The 13,889-nt window shown below is 37.8% G+C and overlaps 1 protein-coding gene across 1 annotated transcript; it reads right to left on the bottom strand.

The window, feature by feature from the left end:
* Window positions 1-2,231: 2,231 nt before the first annotated feature.
* Window positions 2,232-3,182, bottom strand: LOC110332907 (olfactory receptor 2AG1-like). The gene has a single exon (XM_021214271.1). The coding sequence runs from the start codon at window positions 3,180-3,182 to the stop codon at window positions 2,232-2,234; it is 951 nt and encodes a 316-aa protein (XP_021069930.1).
* Window positions 3,183-13,889: the final 10,707 nt, after the last annotated feature.

Raw genomic sequence — 13,889 nt, forward strand, 5'->3', positions numbered from 1 at the left:
CCGCATATGTAGCAAAAGATGGCGTACTCAGCCATCATTGGGAAGAGAGGCCCCTTGGTTTTGCAAACTTTATATGCCCCATACAGGGGAACGCCAGGGCCAAGAAGTGGGAGTGAGTGGGCAGGGGAGCAGGGCGGGGGGAGGGTATAGGGGACATTCAGGATAGTATTTGAAATTTAAATGAAGAAAATATCTAATAAAATAATTTTTAAAAAAGAGATCTCCATGCGACACCACTAAGAATGTAACTGAAAAGTGTCTGCAACCAAGGACTTCTGTATATATATGTTATGGTTGTTAGTTTGACATTGGGGCTCCTGACAGTGTGAGCAGGTGTGCCTCTGACTCTTTTGCCCATTCTTGGGCACCATTTTCCTCCTAATGGACTGTCCAGCCTCAATATGAAGGCTTCTGAGTAGTTTTAATGTATCTTGTCTTGTTGTGTTTGCAGTCACGTGGAGGTCTACTCCTTTTTGATGGGCAACAGAGGGAGGAGAAATGGATCTGGGGACATGAGGAGATGGGAAAGAATTAGGAGGAGAGAAAGGAGAAGATACTGGTTGCAGTGTATTATGTGAGAGACCAATCGATTTTCAATTTTAAAAAAGAATTTAAAATGGATGAATAGCATATAATCTAAAAATGTTTACAGGAAATTCATCTCTCTACATATCAATTCTACTTTACAATGGTGATCATAGTAATTCACTTTTAAAAATACAATAAAATGACTTAACAGTTTGATGATTTTACTATTTATCTATATAAAATCTGTCATGGTTTAGTACAATTAAAAAGGCTGTGGTTTAAATAATGGTATTATTAGTGTTATTACTGGAAACATCATGAGGTCTGACTTATCAGGCTTATAGTAATCAACATTTCAAGAGATCAGGAAACTGAGGCCCAAAAATAATTCCATGCCTAAAGACCCAGACAAGATAAAGGGAATTTGATTGCAAAATCAAGGGCTATGGTCCCCCTCTTTATCAGTATTCTAAAATACTCCAGTATATGAATTAATAAGATTCACCAAGTTTTACACGATAAACATGGCTTAATTAGCATTTACATTTAAATTCAGTAAAATGCAAGTGCATTGCAGAAAGGAAACATATAGTTGTGTTTTTAAATTAATTGCTGATTTTTCCTACTTTTCACAAAGAACTTATCTAATAGTTTTAGTTATTCTATTACATTTATCTTGAGAGATTAATTTTTAATGACCTAAGTAAAGATAAAAGGAATTTCTAAGCATTCTCATCAACAATAATAATATTTTAATAAGTCAAAGCTCTCATCTTTATTTTAAATCTCATGCAAATGATGTGATTTACTGAAGTCTACTTGAGGTAGAGAATAAATGGAATATTCTCTAATTGCTTTCCTGTGCTCATAGACACAAGATACACCCAATTTATGAAAATGTCCTCTTTGTGATTATTTTGATGTTTCTAAATACATCTCTACATCTGTAAGGATACATTTTAAAATAATGCAAACGATATATACAATAGATTTTTCTTGATATTATTGTTTTTCTAGTAGTCTTGCTTAACTCTAGATATTTCCTTCAAATTTTTCATTCTTCTGAATATAGTTATATTCATGTCTATTTCTTGACAGTCTACTATGTCAACATAAATATTTCCATCTGTGTCACCCAGGCAAATATTGTCTTCAGATAGAAATGAGAATGCAGTCACACACACATGCGCGTGCACACACACACACACACACACACACACACACACACACACACACACACTTTCCTTACCAGCTGCATTTTTTCAAAGACGTATAAACCATCTTCATTGCATCCTTCTCTCTATTAATAACTAAGAGTATACATCAAGTGTTGCTACAGGTAATTAGAGATTTCTTAGGCCAAAATGAGTGCTATGTCTCACTGCGACATGAGTTTGAAATGGACAGTGAATCCTGACCATATCTGCTTGATAATGTGTTGGTATGGTGCCCAGCTATAAAGTGAGCATATGATATATTTCTTCAAAGCTTTTTATTCTCTATCCCTCTTTTTGATGTGGGGCTTTCTAAGACGACAGTGGTGTGTGCCAGGTAAGTTCAGCTCCAAGTTTCTACTCACAATACTTGCATAGAAAAAAATCAAAACTTTAGCATGCTTATCCCCTCACACTATAACATTAAAAATGGGGCTGATATCAAATAGTTTGGAAAAGAAATAATGAAAATCATATCATGATCCCTTCTTAGAGAGTAGTATGTGCTGGCATAATATATTTTCCCAGAACCCTTATTAAAGCTCCAGTGACCTCTTTATTCCTCAGGCTGTAGATGAGTGGGTTCAGGGCTGGAGTAACTATTGTGTAAAACACAGAAATGATATTGTCTTGTCTAGGGTTGTGAAAGGAACTGGGCAGTACATACATGAATGTGGCAGCCCCATAGAACATTCCAACTACAGTCAGGTGTGAAGAACACGTGACAAGAGCTTTCTTCCTGCCCTCATTTGAGGGCATATGGAGCACAGTGAACAAAATTAGCGTGTAGGAGGCCAGGATGGCAGCAAGAGGAGGAATGAGAAAAGTCACACCCATCACATAAACCATGAGTTCATACTTGGAGGTGTCTGCACAGGCCAGCTTCAGCAGTGGAGGGATCTCACAGAGCAAGTGTCTGATCTTCCGGGATTTGCAGTAGGAATACTGCATGGTGTAGGTGGTATATCCTAGGGCCATCAGAGATGCTAGGATCCATGATGTGGCCACCATGAGCCAGCAGATGCTTGGCCTCATGAAGATCATGTAGTTCAGAGGATGACAAATGGCCACATACCTGTCATAAGCCATGAAGGCCAGAAGGAGGTCTTCTGCACCACCCAGTGTCAGTGCCAGGAACATCTGGAGGGCACAGCCCTCAAATGAGATAGTATTGTCTCTGAGCAGAAAGTCTATGACAGCCTTGGGAGTGACAACTGAGGTGAAGAGGAGATCCATGAGAGACAGCTGCCCAAGCAGGAAGTACATGGGTACATGGAGCCGGGCATCCATGGTGATGACCAGGATCAGCAGTCCATTGCTTATTAGAGCCAATGTGTACAGAGCTGTGAATGTGGCACAAAGCAGTTCAGGAAAGCCACTGTCATCCAGAATCCCCGCTAAGTTGAAATCAGTTCCCAAAGTGGAGTTCCAAGGCTCCATTATATATGGTCTTTTTTGTTGCCTAGAAACAGATAGATTTTTGGTGGAAACCTTTCTAAGGGAGTTCAAACCACCTTAGAACTACTGCAGATCACCATGGAATGCTCCAACAGGAGTACTATATAACGAATTTTTCCTTCATTAGCTAAGTTAGTTGTCTGGTTACTGAATATCAGAAATTTTTTTATTCAATATTGACACACCTATAATATGAAAAATATGGATTAAAATTTTTGAGAATTGAAAATTTTAATTTTAATGTATCAATATAATACTCATAAACAAATATCTATGTAAATAAATGTAAGCATTTCTATCTCTACATTCACAAACACATATACAGATATTGACTGTATTTGTTTCTGGTCAAAGTCTACTTCTGATTACTATTTGTATTTAAGTTTTATTCATAAAGACACTTTGAAATTTTATTCCATTGACCTGAGATCTTATTCTATTAGCTTTCATTTACTCTTCAAATACCTCCCTCTACTAACTGAGCAAAATGGTCACTGGGGGCTTGTGCATACTGCTCATTGAGGGCAGTGGCAATTCTAAAGTGATGGAAGTCAGAGGTGATTTTATCTTAAAGATAAATTGGTAAGATTCGAACAAAAGTATTTGCTTATTTGAAGAAGACAACGCATTTGGAAAGAGGAGGCAGAAAGACGGAAACAGCAATTGGAAGATTTTCTCTTTCTACTATGTGATCAATGGAGTGAGTTACCAAGCAGTTACCAAGGAAAGACTCCAAGCTATAACATTACCTGGGATGCAGAGCATCAATGTGGACATGAAAAATGGTTTCCCATCCTCACCAATCTTAGAAGTACAAGGAAGGAAAACTGCCATCTCTGAATCCATAAATTACTGTTTGAAGAAATTGAGAAGGAAATGACATGAAGCATGTGTATGTGTATGTATATGTGTGTATCTGAAAAAGCATTTATTGTACATGTTTCATAGTTGTATAGTAGGAAACAGTCCAGATAAAAGGAAGATTCACACCACACATGTTCTCAACTTTACCTTTTTTATAGCATTGTTCCTGTACTCTGAGTTTTTCTTCATGTTTATCTCAGATCATGTATTATGAATAATACAAGTCCTAAAAACCTGACATTGCAAGTCCATGTGATCCACTTCCTTTCATTCACACAGTCAAAATGAGGAACTGCACTTGATCTAGGGTACTGAACAGGTCTTACCTCAGAAACACTGTCTGGAAGAACGTGTTTGCCTATTAAAATAAGAAAGGAGACCATGAAGAAGAGTACTTGTTGCTCTTCCAGAATACACAAGTTTAGACCCCAGAACCCACATCAGACAGCTTCAAACCACCTGTAATTCTAATTCCAGGAGCTCTAACACCCTCTTCCAGCCTCCACAAGGACCTACACACATTCAGCAGACACACACACACACACACACACACACACACACAATGAAGAAAATAAATCTTTAAAATATAAAAATAAACAAAAGGGCACAACTAAAGTCAATTCTGAACAGAGCTTCTGTTATATATAAGACTTCAAATACCTTTTTTGGAGACAGGGTCTTACTGTGTAGCCCTGACCTAGAACTGGCTTTGTCAATCTGACTGGCCTAAAACTTCCAGACTCATGTTTGTATATATAATCAATAGAAGATGTGTGGACAGAGAAATAAAGTGAGGTAGAAAATTACCTACATTAATTGCATTTTTATGTGCCAGCTTCTACATAAAGTTTCAAAGAGGAGAAACAAATCCCGGGCTGGTGTTCAGTCCTAGTGTTAACAGGACTTCAGATGTTCCCTCCCTGCCACTATTAGTCAAAACCTGCTTTCTCTTCTTTTCAGTTTACTGTCCCTTTCCAGTGCTTTCTAAAGAGAAAGGACCGGGCACGTACACTATGCCAGCAAGAGAGAGAGTTCACTTCTTAGATCAGCTTAGCTCTTCCTCAGAGGAAGAGCTTCAGCATAGGGTGAGATAAACACAGAAACACTACCATACTTCGTGGAAATAGTCAGAAAAGCTTAAGCAGATAAAGCTACAATTTTGGAAACACTTTTGCATAAGCATCTGTGTCAGTGCTCAGTGTGGTCATTTTTAAAAATTAATTTCAATTAGCTTCTCTTTGTCACTTTTAGTGTCAAGCAGGCATGTGAAGAACTTCAGAATGACATTAGATAGTCCTGTTTGGGGATCTTATTCATTCTGGGTCCACATCAGGCTCTACAAGTCCAGGAAAATCCAGGTAAAGCAAAAGTGAGCACTGACAATTTTATCAGAAGTCCAGTCTAAGGAATTGCCATAACTTAGTTGTGGCCAGAGGGTATAATAATTTCAAGTGTTGATGAATGTAAGAACAACTGTGCTCTGAAGACAGAATCTGAGAGAGCAGTGTGCTTTGGATTCTTTCTCTCAAAGCTCTTGACCCATTCATATTGTCTAAATCAGAGACAGAGCCCTTACCTCCAACAACAAAAGGCACAGATTCCAGACAATGCCAAGTGTTGTGAGGTTCCCTCCAGAGCTGAAGAGGTTCACAGAGTTGGATGTATTTCTTGCAGCATCTGTCATTAAGGCTGTGAATCCTATGATCCTGCAGTTACTGCCTCCGCTAGTCCTTCCTTTCTACGAAGGATATGGGTGCAAGCTGAGATTTAGTGGAGAATCCTGGGAAAGAGAGACTGAATCCCTCAACATGATTCTCATCTACCATCAAAATTAGAAGCCATTTCTGAGCACTCCTATAAGACATTGGCTCAGGAGGACGAACATTCAATATCCATAGCTATTTGTGAAATGCAAGTCAAAACTACATTGAGATTCCACCTAGCTACCTTCATATCATTATTCATCATATTATTGGTTGTCATCAATAAAGCAAACATCGATTTTGATATATTTTAGTCCATAAACTGACTTTTATATCTCCTTTCCTGCAAGGGTTTGTGATATAAAATAAGCCCAGAAGGGATTAGGAGAAAGACAGGCAGGGTTGTTCAAAGACCAACTGCTGCCTAGCCTCATTGTCCCAGGGGCAGCAGTGAACACTATTCTTGTCCTGAGGGAGTTTTCACTGTCTTCATCCCAAGCGGCACGACCTTCCTGAAAAATGCTGCCCAATGGAAAGTAGATTTAATGAATCCTCCTAGGCAAATCCCTCTGGCCAGACACTTCTGCAAGCTTCACCCTTTAAATTGGCATTGGGCTCTGAACACCTTCTGCCCCACTTGGTTCTTCTCGGGAGCTCCCTGACTAAAGACACTGTCCTGGAAACTGTCATAAACATCACTGTATAGACTCTGTCTATAACAAAAGTGTCTTACTCTGTCTGTGAGGGCTCCCTTCTCTACTTTCTCCTGTGATTCTTATGTGTGGATGTTTACCAAGTGCAGGGAGGTAGCCAAGAAATCAGCTGACATCAGGTCTTCCTTTATTGGTCTCTAGGCAGCATCAAACTGGTTTGTTGAAACTTCCCTTGTAGTATCTGTTGTTTCATTTCTTTGCTCTTGTGCATGTACTCATGTCAGTGTGTGCCTGTGCAGTCTGCAACCACAGCTCCCTTGCTGTCCAGCTAACACAGGATACCTGCTTCAGCCTTCACTGCTCTGGATCAGGCCCTCCTCCTCCTCACCTGGTTCTTTCCTCTTTCTTTACTTTGAGTCTTTAGACACATGCTTCTCTAGAAAATCCTGGAAAACAGTTCCTGGAGACTCTATGGCTTTTTATTTTCAACTTGAAGAACACTAAATGAAAGCATTCATTTGTTAATTACAAACATGACCTCGAAACTTCAGTAGAAGAAATATAAAGTCTGATAACTTTGTCTTTTTTGTTTGTTTGTTTTTTGAGACAGGGTTTATCTGTGTAGCCCTGGCTGCCCTGGAACTCACTCTGTAGACCAGGCTGGCCTTGAACTCAGAAATTCTCCTGCCTCTGCCTCCTAAGTGCTGGGATTAAAGGTGTGCACCACCACACCTGGCTAAATGACTACCTCTTTTTGTTTTTTAAAGATTTATTTATTTACTATATGTAAGACACTGTAGCTGTCTTCAGACACTCCAGAAGAGGGCATCAGATTTCGTTATGGATGGTTGTGAGCCACCATGTGGTTGCTGGGATTTGAACTCAGGACCTTTGGAAGAGCAATCGGTGCTCTTAACCACTGAGCCATCTAGCCAGCCTCAACTTTGTCTTTTTAAGACTGGAATATTCTTAATGATTGTTTTTTCCTTCTGTGATTATTAGATTCTGTCAGTACCATATCAGCCCCATGCCTAATGTTTCTTTCTCCCTGGAAAACCATCCATATCATTATGCCTAGGTTTATAACAGTCACTTAGCTTTGTCAGTCTTAAGGAGGGTATTTTTGGTTTTTGGTTATGTTTGTTTTTGTTTGGTTTGTTTTTGTTGTTGTGTGTGTGAGTACAGTTTATTTTCTTTGTGAAAATTTCCTTTTGTATATTTATTGGCTTTTAAAAATTATATAATATATTTTGGTCACATTCTTTCTCTTCCCCCAGCTCCTCTCAGATACTCAGACCCTTCCCAGTTTCCTACCTATCCAATTTTATGTTCTCTCTCTCTCTGCTCTGTTCCCTGTCTCTTTTACACACGAACACACACACCACCACCACCACCACCACCGCTGCCATCACCACTATCAGGAGGAAGAGCAGCAGCAGCAACAACAACAACCCAAAATTTAAAGCAAGAAACAAAGGAAAATAAAGCAACACACAAAAACATGGCATCTGCTTAACGCTGGCATATTACTACTGAGCACAGTGCTCTCCTTGAACTATAATTGATATACCCAAGGTGACTTCACTGAAGAAAGCTGATTTTTTTTTGTTGTTCTCCCAGCATGTACTGATTGCAAATGACATTTTGGTTTGGGTTGGAACTTTGTACCTACTTCCCATCCTCTGAGATTTTTGTGTGTGTGTGTGATTTAAACCTGTGCATCTTCTATGCCTGATGTCACAGTCTGTGAGTTCAGTTAGTGATACTATGTGCATTCGCCCTGTTGTACTCTTTGGAGTCTCCTACCACCTGTCTCTCACAACTTTTCTACATCCTCTCTTGCCTAGAAAAACTACATTGTTATAGTTCTCAGGCCCACTTAGGTTTCCATTTATGAATAATTTACATATTTATTTATAAAAATTTGCTATGAATGAATTGGATTTAATCTGACAAACTTGTCCCATACTTCATTTAGACAGATTTCAGCTGAAGTCCTGCTCTTTTTCTCTCGGAGTCTCCTACTCACCTGCACCTGTATTCAAATAGCATACATAGGTTTTCTTCATTACAACTATCTATCAATGGCTAATCTTTTCTAGGACTTAAATTTCATTGACTTCCAAAAAATTTTGTTCCTTTACAACAATTTCTGCCTGAAACTTTTCTCCATTGCCCTTGATTATAATTATTAAATTCTAAATGTGTTCTGATTTGCCACAGCATCAAAATTACAACCTCATCCCTTTCAGTCATTGGCACAGTATTTTCAACCTCTAGGTTAGTAAAAGAAACATCACAAAATGAATTTTCATCCACTTTCTTCTCTACTAATTATCTGTTCACACTAACTCAATCTGTTTTCTTTTTTCCTCTTACTAATTTTGTTATTTTGATAAATTCATGCATAAGTGTATAGTTTTCTTAGTACCATTACCCCAGAACTCTCCTCACTCCTATTCTTAGGATCCCCCAACATCTAAGGTTTTTTGTTTTGCTTGTGATTGTGTTGGTTGAATAGGTATGGCTTTCATGGATTGATGTGTTTTAGTGCTTGGCCATAGGGAGTGGCACCATTAGGAGGTGTGGCCTTGTTAGAGGATGTGTGCTACTGTGGAGGTGGGGCTTTGAGGTCTTAAATGCTTAAATTATGCCCAGTGAAACACATCCAGTCTTCTGCTGCCTCTGGATCAAGATGTAGAACTATTGGCTCCATCTCCAGCACCATGTTTCCTACCATAGTGACAATGGACTAAGCCTCTGAAAAAGTAAGCCAAGCCTAATGAAATGTTTTTCCTTTATAATATCTGCAGATGCCAGGCATGGGGGTGTGGGAGGGAATCTCTGCGAACTCCCAGAGTGCATAGGATGAGAGAGCCTCCCAGGAGTCAATGCGGATGATCTTAGCCAATATACTTAACAATTGGGATATGAAACCTGAAGAGGCTACCTCCTGTAGCCAGACAGGACCCCCAGTGGAAGTATAAGGACACTAATCCACCCACAAATTTTCAACTCAAAATTTGTCCTGTCTAAAAGAAATGCAGGAGCAAAGATGGAATAGAGACTGAAGGACTGGCCAACCAAAAACCAGCCCATCCTATGGGCAAGCACCATTCCTGACAGTATTAATGATACTCTACTGTGTTTGCAGACAGGGGCTGAGCATAACTGCCCTCTGAGAGACAGATATAGATACCCAAATCCAAACATTGGGCGTAGGTTGGGGACCCTTATGGAAGAGCTGGGGGAAGGATTAAAATATTTCCTGCATTAGGAAAAAAATCTAGAAATATCTACAATACAATTGTTATAATAATGAAAATGATATCTGAGTATGTGTATGTATAGTCACCGAAGAAACAGACTAATACACCAGGTTCCTAGTTGGACAGTATTAACATTTACTTAAAGATGCTAAATTTTGGGAAATAAGCTATAGAATCAAAATAGCCACCTTCAAAATGTATGAGCCTTTTTAAAAATGGATTTTGACATCCTAGAAAGTTGAAAGACCGAATGATTAAATGGATGGATCTGGAAGATATCATCCTGTGTGAAGTAACCCATTCACAGAAGAACACACATGATATGCACTCACTGATAAGTGGACATTAGCCCAGAAGCTTGGAATACCCAGGATACAATTTGCAAAACACATGAAACTCGAGAAGAAGGAAGACCAAACTGTGGATACTTCATTCCTTCCTAGAATGGGGAACAAAATACCCATGGAAGGAGTTATGGAGACAATGTTCGGAGCTGAGATGGAAGGAAGGACCATCCAGAGACTGCCCCATCCGGGGACCATTCCATAAACAACCACCAAACCCATACACTATTGCATATGACAGCAAGATTTTGCTGACAGGTCACTGATATAGCTATCTCTTGTGAGGCTATGCCAGTGCCTGGCAAATACAGAAGTGGATGCTTACAGTTGTCTATGGGATGGAACACAGGGCCCCCAATGGAGAAGCTAGAGACAGTCCACAAGGAGCTGAAGGGGTCTGCAACCCCATAGGTGGAACAACAATATGAACTAACCAGTACACCCCAAAGCTTGTATCTCTAGTTACATATGTATCAGAGGATGGCCTAGTTGGCCATCAATAGGAGGAGAGGCCCTTGTTCTTGCAAAGATCATATGCTCCAGTACAGGTGAATGCCAGGGCCAAGAAGCAGGAGTGGGTGGTTGGGGAGCGGGGGGGTATAGGGGACTTTCGGAGAGGTAACTAGGAAAGGGGATAGCATTTTAAATGTAAATGAAGAGAATATCTAATAAAAATTAAGGAAAAAAGAAAGCTTTGAAATATACATCACAGCTGAAACTACAGTAACTAAGATATGATAAAATGAGTTCAGGATTGACAACAATGGAGGAACAAGTGCATGCTATGACATTTCAAGTTAATGAGGAAGAAAAGAATAGCCATGTCATTAGATGAAATAGATAAATATTTAGAACAAAGTTACCATACTAATGCTAAAGAATTCATTTTCCTAAAACAAATTTTAGATACTGCTGTTATCAAAACATCAACAGGTTATGTGTCATCTTTCACTCTGGATTTTTTTTCTTTTTTCCAAGCCTCCCTGTGCATATTTCTAGAGTCTCATGATTGTGTTTCAATAAATGGAATGGAAGCACCATGATTTACACCAAACTTAGTGTTGAAGAACCATCACATCTCCACTGCTTGGATGCTGAAGAAAGATCATCTTGGAATTCTCCAAGAGCTAATCATGTATCGTTTTGAAACTTCATGTCATCCACTACATGTGTAATTTGAGATTTGTGTATGCAGAGAATAGCTTACAACTATCAAGCCACTGAAGTCACAGATGTCTTGGTTTGAGTTGTGGAAATGGTGTAAGCAGCTTGTGACAAGTTCTTATTGAGTCTCACTAATTAAAGATTTTAGGTATTTTTTAGAACTTTTTATTTTATGTATGTGGGTGTTTGCCTACATGTAAGGATGTGCACCACATGCATGCCTACGGAGATCAGAATTGGAACTGGGGCATACATGATGAGCTACCATGTGGGTGCTAGGAATGAAATGAGTTCTCTGAAAAAACAGCAAGTGCTCTTAAGAGCTGACCATCTCTCTATTTTATTGTAACACATTTGATTTTGCCTTGTCTGTGACCCAGTTGAAAAGTTACTGAGAAATTATAGCACATAAAGATTAAAATGTTTATTATCTGGCCATTAACTTAAAATTTTGCTTATACATATATCTTAATGAGTATTATTAATTTAAGTAAAAGAAAGCTAAACTTAAAAAGTGGAATATTTTTATTATATTAATTTGCAATTAAAGGAAATTTTATTTATAAGAAGACACTTAAATTATGTCAAAAGTTATTTTTATCTAAACTAATTACAAATTTTAATATTTCATTATTTTAGTTAGTAATTTTACATCCTCATAGAAGATACTATGATGGAGTATATTTAAAATATATAATATCAACACAACTGTAACTCAACATACTGAATTTATTCATCATGTCAAACATTAACTTATTATTTTCTAATATTTTACTTATTCTTTAATAAATTCATACTGTATTTTTTAGCATAGGACTTCCCAACCCCAACTATCCAAGATCTTCCCCCAATTCCATATCCACCCACCTTCATGTTCATTCTGTTTCTTTATTATAACAGTATTGAAACTCTTCTTTTCTGGTATTTTAGATTACATAACACAATATTTCTGACTATATTCAACCTTTGGGTAATATTATACTCATATGTATTTCTCATAACTATGATACTATTAAATATTATTTTATTCCTTGGACACTGTATACATTTGTACAATATATTGGATTATATTCCTCCACCACTACTTGACTCCAACTCCCCATCCCAAATCCCTCACAACCGCATATCCTCTTCTGCATGTTATTAATAACCCTTGAGTCCAATTAGTGCTGCCTACATGTGCTTGGGTATGTGGCCATGGACTGGGGTATGAGCAACCTGCCTGCAGTAATAATTACATAAGAATTGTTTCAAAACACAAGATTCAAGGATCAAATACATTGTATCATCTTGTCCTGTTTTAAGAAATATTATTTTTATTATATAGCTTATACACAAACTTAAAACTAATGTCCAAATATTACAGATGACAAGGAGGACAGATTCAAACTCAATTTCTGTAATCCCTTCCATCAAGACTCTAAAGTATTCTATCACAATATTGGACAAGATTTACTGAGTTATAAATGAGAATACTCACATATTCAATTTAACAGCTGAGGAACCATTACAATCATGTGACACACTCCACGTTCCTTCTAGTGTACAAAGTTTAAAAAGTCACAAAGCATCTCCTAGACCTCCTTTTCTTAAATAATTCCATGCCTGCTCACATGAAACCTCCAGTCTCAGGTTGTTTCATCGGCTGCGGACAGTCGCAGAACTGAATTCAAGGCTCTTTTCAGATGAGGCTTTTTAGCTGTGTATTCCAGTATTTATCTAACTGCATATCCAAAAAAGTTAACCATTCGAATGAGGGTGAAATTCAATGACAGAACAACACAGACAGCATTCTGGGTTTCACTTCCAGCACTATAAATCAAGACCAATTCTTCCACAATATTTTTTATCACTTAAATGTATTGTTACTCCAAATGAAAAAAAAATATTACATTGAATCTTTCAGAGAAGAGATAGAGGTAAATACAAGTAGTAAAATACATAAAAGAATAGCATAAAATTGAGAAACTTTAAAAAAATCCCCATTTCAAATCTATTCAACTATTTATCTTTTTGAGAAGCAATAATACAAGAAACTTTATTAAGAATCTACTATTCATGCACTTAATAGTCAGCGTGGGTTAAGGACAAATTACCAGGCTATGGTATAAATATGAAATGCCATTTTTTCAAGCTACTCAAAAAAACATTATGGGATCAGGTTTACAGTGATTTTTAAAAAATCGGTAAACTAGCTGGGCATGGTGGCACACACCTTTAATCCCAGAGCTTGGGAGGCAGAGGCAGGTGGATCTGTGAGTTCGAGGTCAGCCTGGTCTACAAAGTGAGTTCCAGGACAGCCAAGGCTACACAGAGAAACTCTGTCTCGAAAAGCCAAAAAAAAAAAAAAAAGGAAAGAAAGAAAAGAAAAGAAAAAGAAAAAAATCGGTAAACTGAGATACACAAATTTAAAACTAATGTCCAAATATTACAGATGACAAGGACAGATGCAAACTCATAATCTCTGCAACCCCTTCCATCAACACTCTAAAATACTCCATCGTAATGTTGGGCAAGATTCACTGAATTTTAAATTATAATACTTATTAAATAGAATAAGTGTAGATGATATTAAAGTGAAGCATTATAGTAGATATTTCTTTCCCTATCAAATGCTTGATTCTCTGTTTCTTTAAAGGAAATTGCTTTAGTTCTTAGATTATTATCTAGTTTTATATATTAAGCAATTTAA

Source organism: Mus pahari, chromosome 1 (genome assembly GCF_900095145.1).
Source record: "Mus pahari chromosome 1, PAHARI_EIJ_v1.1, whole genome shotgun sequence".
Taxonomy (NCBI): domain Eukaryota; kingdom Metazoa; phylum Chordata; class Mammalia; order Rodentia; family Muridae; genus Mus; species Mus pahari.